The following is a 5157-nucleotide window of genomic DNA, read 5'->3' on the forward strand; positions in this document are numbered from 1 at the left end:
GACATCATCATATGCGCAATGTGACCAAGGAGTTGATCACGGGATGATGTGTTACGGAACGAGTAAAGTGACTTGCCGGTAACGAGATTGAACAAGGTATTGGATACCGACGATCGAATCTCGGGCAAGTAAAATACCGCTTGACAAAGGGAATTGTATACGGGATCGATTGAGTCCTGGACATCGTGGTTCATCCGATGAGATCATCGTGGAACATGTGGGAGCCATCATGGGTATCCAGATCCCGCTGTTGGTTATTGACCGGAGAACGTCTCGGTCATGTCTGCATGTCTCCCGAACCCGTAGGGTCTACACACTTAAGGTTCGATGACGCTAGGGTTATAAAGGAAGCTTGTATGTGGTTACCGAATGTTGTTCGGAGTCCCGGATGAGATCCCGGACATCACGAGGAGTTCCGGAATGGTCCGGAGGTAAAGATTTATATATAGGAAGTCCTGTTTCGGCCATCGGGACAAGTTTCGGGGTCATCGGTATTGTACCGGGACCACCGGAAGGGTCCCGGGGGCCCACCGGGTGGGGCCACCTGCCCCGGGGGGGCCACATGGGCTGTAGGGGGTGCGCCTTGGCCTACATGGGCCAAGGGCACCAGCCCCAAGAGGCCCATGCGCCTGGGGAAACCCTAAAGGAAGAGTCCCAGCAGGGGAAGGCACCTCCTAGGTGCCTTGGGGGGGGAGGACTCCTCCCCTGGCCGCCGCCCCCTTGGAGATTGGATCTCCTAGGGGCTGGCGCACCCCCCCCTTGGGATCCCTATATATAGTGGGGTAAGAGGGCCTCCAAACATACCTTATGCCTTTGGTGCAGCCCCTCCCTCTCTCCCAAGTTCTTCTCCTCTCCTGTGGTGCTTGGCGAAGCCCTGCGGGATTGCCACGCTCCTCCATCACCACCACGCCGTTGTGCTGCTGCTGGATGGAGTCTTCCTCAACCTCTCCCTCCCTCCTTGCTGGATCAAGGCGTGGGAGACGTCACCGGGCTGTACGTGTGTTGAACGCGGAGGTGCCATCCGTTCGGCACTTGATCATCGGTGATCTGAATCACGACGAGTACGACTCCATCAACCCCGTTCACTTGAACGCTTCCGCTTAGCGATCTACAAGGGTATGTAGATGCACTCTCCTTCTACTCGTAGCTGGTTTCTCCATAGATAGATCTTGGTGACACGTAGGAAAATTTTGAATTTCTGCTACGTTCCCCAACAAATACCTCGTGTGAGGGTTTACAATGGGGTGGATGAGATACTACCAAGATTTGTTCTACTAGAGATTAGATCGGAATGAGGGGCCCCTAGCCTCCCATTATATACAAGGTGGAGGCTAGGGTATTAAAATGGGAGATGCAATCTAGGTCGCTGCCGCCATCAACTTGGGGATCAAAGTGTTCAGGGAACACTTATCCCTTCCTCTAGGCTCCCTCCTGTTGTCAGGTTTCTAATGGGCCTAGCGCCCCCTGGTACGCATGCCGCCGGGTTCCTTATGGGTGAGCCACCCCCAGTGTATTATATGATCAACGGGTATGAACCTCGTATTTGGGTGTTGCCAATCTTCAATCCTCCACACCCAACGACCTTGCAACTTGGGTAGCTAAACGGAATGCAATGACAACCATAATTAGAGACCATATGTTGAGAGCTCCACAATGGATGAAGACCCTAGAAGACAAACACCGATCTAAACATGTGTTTCAAGCAGGTGACTGGGTCTTTCTAAAGCTCTATTCGTACATGGAACAATTGGTGGCTCGACGGACCATCACAAATTGGGGTTCAAGTATTTTGGGCCTTTTCAGGTCTTGGAACGGGTGAGAGGGGTTGCCTATCGTCTACAACTTCTTGAATCTACATTATCTCAGCATCCCAGGAAGAGTTAAACTATGCTCAAAAGCTGGTACACTCGACTAAACCCGCTCAGGTGCTGGAATCACTGCTGGTCAAATTCGGAGGGTGCACTCGCAAGTAGTACAAGATTGTGTGGAGGAGTCTTCCCGTATCCATGACAACATGTGAATGGTCTAGCATGCTCTCTGAAATCCCTACAACTTGAGGCCAAGCTGCATTTCATGGAGAGGGGAGTGCTATCGCTCCTATCTTCTATTGGGTCATTCGCTGGTCTAGTTGTATTCAAGCCGAGCGTCGTAGCTTATATAGTTATTAGATGTGTTTGTGCAGCACATTCAAGATCATTTGTATCCACTAAACTCTTATACTCCTCCTATAGAGCTTCTTCCTCAAGCTAACTCTCCCCCTTCCTCTGTATCACTCATGTACACTCTTGATTCCATGAGTTCAACGATCTACACCCTGGCAATTGTGGGGAATGCTATCAGGTGTGTGGCATTTGGTATATCTAGAGTGCTTGAGACCGTGCGAGGCGAGGGGAAAAGATGGAGAAAGCGAGTCAATGACATATATACACCTATGTAAGGACATGCGAGGGGATCGAAATGGAAATGACAAAATGAATCAGTAGCCTCAATCGCTTCCTAGGAGTTTTACCCCTAGGAAGCTTAGTGATTTAGAAGATATTGTTCGTCTATTTACATCAATTCAGACTTTTGATGAACTTACTAATTTTCCTCCCCGTGAAAAAAAAACTTTCGGCCTTTAAAACAGAACTGTTAACTTCTGAGAAGGCACGCCCTGAACTCGGGTACATATGAAATCGCTTTAAAAAAATGCATTTAACCATGTTTTAAAATGTAAAAGAAATCAAAATGAAATTTCACGTGAACATGTTCAAAAAAAATATGTGTGCAACACAACGTTTTGCGGAAAAATGTCTTTTTATTTTGCCTCCGTAGAGAAGACAAATTCCACTGCTTCTAAATAAAGTTCAATGACACATTTTCTGTTTTTTTTTTGCACGGGCCAAATAAAAAGTAGTTTTTTTACGAAACTTTCTGCGCGCACATAGAACATGAAAATATATGCGTGCAACATTTTTTCAGAATTTTTTGGCATTTAGAAATGTGTTTTCCAAAGTGAGGTCATATGTTCCCGGATTCATCCACGTATTTTCCTTTAACTTGTATCCTTCAAATGAAAACACTAATAACACTGATATGTCTCAAGTATATATGACAACCCGCACCACCGACTGTTTTCTGTGGAAGCCACTGCTGTCCACCGATCCAAGCCTTTTGGTCATGAAGGGGGCTGCTTCGGAAGCCACTGCTGCCCACCGATCCAGGCCTTGGTCATGAAGGGGGCTGCTTCGATTGGCGAGAGGTTGCGAGCCCACTTAACCCTACCATCAGTTTTCGCCCCTTGGCCGTAGCATTGGTACTGCCCGTAGAACGCCGTCCTGCATGCAAAGTTGCAAACCCAGGCCAAAGCGCGTCATATATTGGTCTTCCTTTGGCGGGAAAATGGCAGCGGAGTAAGACTAAGTTTACCTCTGGTTGGCGGTGTGGTTCCAGTCATCCCAGCCTCGAGGGCTCACCGCTGCGGACATGTAGGTGAGAGCGAACACGACGCGGGAGTAGGGCTCCCATGGACGCCCCAGGATGGAGGTGCTGACCCCGACGCCGGTCAGCTTGCACCTGACGAAGCTGTATCCGGTGTGGTTCAACTCGGACGCCCGCTTCTGCGCCGTGAACGCGCCGCCGTTGGGCGAGGTGGAGTGCAGGTGGCATTTCTGCACACGAACCATTGTTAGTTGATCTTGGCACTTGGCAGCAACCTCTCGTACGTACGGGGTAAGTACGTATGATCTATCATCTATGCGCACGGGTTTGCTGGTGAGAAGGGTGAACATGTACTTACTTCAAAGAGAGCCCGGCCGTTCCCGCAGATGAAGTCGGTGCCACCTTCGATGTAGCACCCGCAGTAGTAATGGCGCCCGTTATCGTCGAGGAGCGTGTCTTGGAACGACGAGAAGCTGCACCCGTAGAACGCCGCCCTGTCTCCCATGACTCTCGCCGCGATGGCCGGAGCGCTGGTCCCCAACGTGTTCTAAAACCCCGAGAAAATTAGCAAGAAACTGTCAGCACCCGCGTCTCGCTCTTTCTTTGCAATCACGAACTATGGATGGCAGACTTACCCGGAACGTTAAGCGGCTGGCGACGAAGTCGGAGGCCAGAACGGACACGGTAGGGGAAGTGTCGCTGGATACCCAGCGCTCGTTCCAGGTGATCACGGTCGTGTTGGCGCTCGTGCCGAAAAGTGTTATGTTGGGCTTGTCCACGGGGACGACGATCTTCTCCCTGCAACGACAGATTCCAGGCGATCAGGCATGCACCACACCACGTATCAGAATTCAGAATTCAGAAGGTAATGGTCATTTGCGGTACTTGCCTGTAGACTCCGGGCTTGATCAGGATGACAGTGCGGGCGGAGCTGTTCGCGGGGGCGGCGGCGATCGCCTCGTGGATCTTCCTGTAATCGCCTTTGCCGGATTGGTCGACCGTGAGGAGATTACCCGGACCCGGCATCGCCATGCCACTGGCACGGGCACAGGCCGTGTCGTCGGGGAAAGAGTAGGAAGAGGTGGCAGAGCAAAAGCAGAGCAGAGCCAGCAGTATGGCGACCCTGGCCGCCGAGTTGACGCGATTTAACATCCCCCGATGATTCAACATCAAGGCACGCTGATCGCGTTCGTTGCAGGCGGATGGCTTTATAGTATATGTGGAGTGGAGGGTGCGTCAGCGGATCGGTGCAAGCTCACTCTCATGTGATCCTTTTTGTGGTCTTTCAGTAACTTTGGAACAAAGAAAACCCCTCCATCACGAGAAATCGGCTCGTGAATGTCTCACAAGTAGAGATGCACATAAACAGTTGTCCTAAATGTGGTTGGTGACTTTAGCCTTATCTTCAGAAAAGAAATCACGTAAGATAATTGCTCATTGCTGACCTGGAAGAGAAGAAAAGGGTGTTTGCTTTCTCCTATACATGAACTAGTTTTGCTTAGATGGCACATTGTTTTCCATAACCATCGACACATGTGAAGGACAGCTCCAAGAGCTGAAGAAATCCTTTCAAGGAAAGCTAACAAACTATCTGACCAGTTTCAGACTGCCCCTAGGGTGTGTATCGTTCATGCACTCCATCTAATCATGGTGTATGGGAAATAAATTTGACGATGAATTGAACTTTGGATATCTCATGGTTGATGATCTTAGTAATCTTGTTATATGCTGCACTGC

At 50.1% G+C, this 5157-nt stretch overlaps 1 protein-coding gene across 1 annotated transcript; it reads right to left on the reverse strand.

Moving 5' to 3' along the window:
• Positions 1–2886: 2886 nt before the first annotated feature.
• Positions 2887–4653, reverse strand: LOC119281342 (putative pectinesterase 11). The gene is made up of 5 exons (XM_037561870.1): positions 4310–4653; positions 4056–4218; positions 3779–3967; positions 3409–3650; positions 2887–3317 (listed from the first exon to the last, which is right to left on the reverse strand). Exons 1-5 carry the CDS (start codon positions 4588–4590, stop codon positions 3158–3160), a joined length of 1035 nt encoding a protein of 344 aa, XP_037417767.1. The 5' UTR covers positions 4591–4653; the 3' UTR covers positions 2887–3157.
• Positions 4654–5157: the final 504 nt, after the last annotated feature.

This window comes from Triticum dicoccoides, chromosome 3B (assembly GCF_002162155.2).
Source record: "Triticum dicoccoides isolate Atlit2015 ecotype Zavitan chromosome 3B, WEW_v2.0, whole genome shotgun sequence".
Classification (NCBI taxonomy): domain Eukaryota; kingdom Viridiplantae; phylum Streptophyta; class Magnoliopsida; order Poales; family Poaceae; genus Triticum; species Triticum dicoccoides.

Coding starts and splice junctions, on each gene's coding strand:
- LOC119281342 (XM_037561870.1), bottom strand. CDS start 4,590: ATGTTGAATCATCGGGGGATGTTAAATCGCGTCAACTCGGCGGCCAGG. Junction 3,968..4,055: donor CCAGCCGCTTAACGTTCCGG/GTAAGTCTGCCA, acceptor TCGGGGTTTTAG/AACACGTTGGGGACCAGCGC. Junction 3,651..3,778: donor ACGGCCGGGCTCTCTTTGAA/GTAAGTACATGT, acceptor GTTCGTGTGCAG/AAATGCCACCTGCACTCCAC.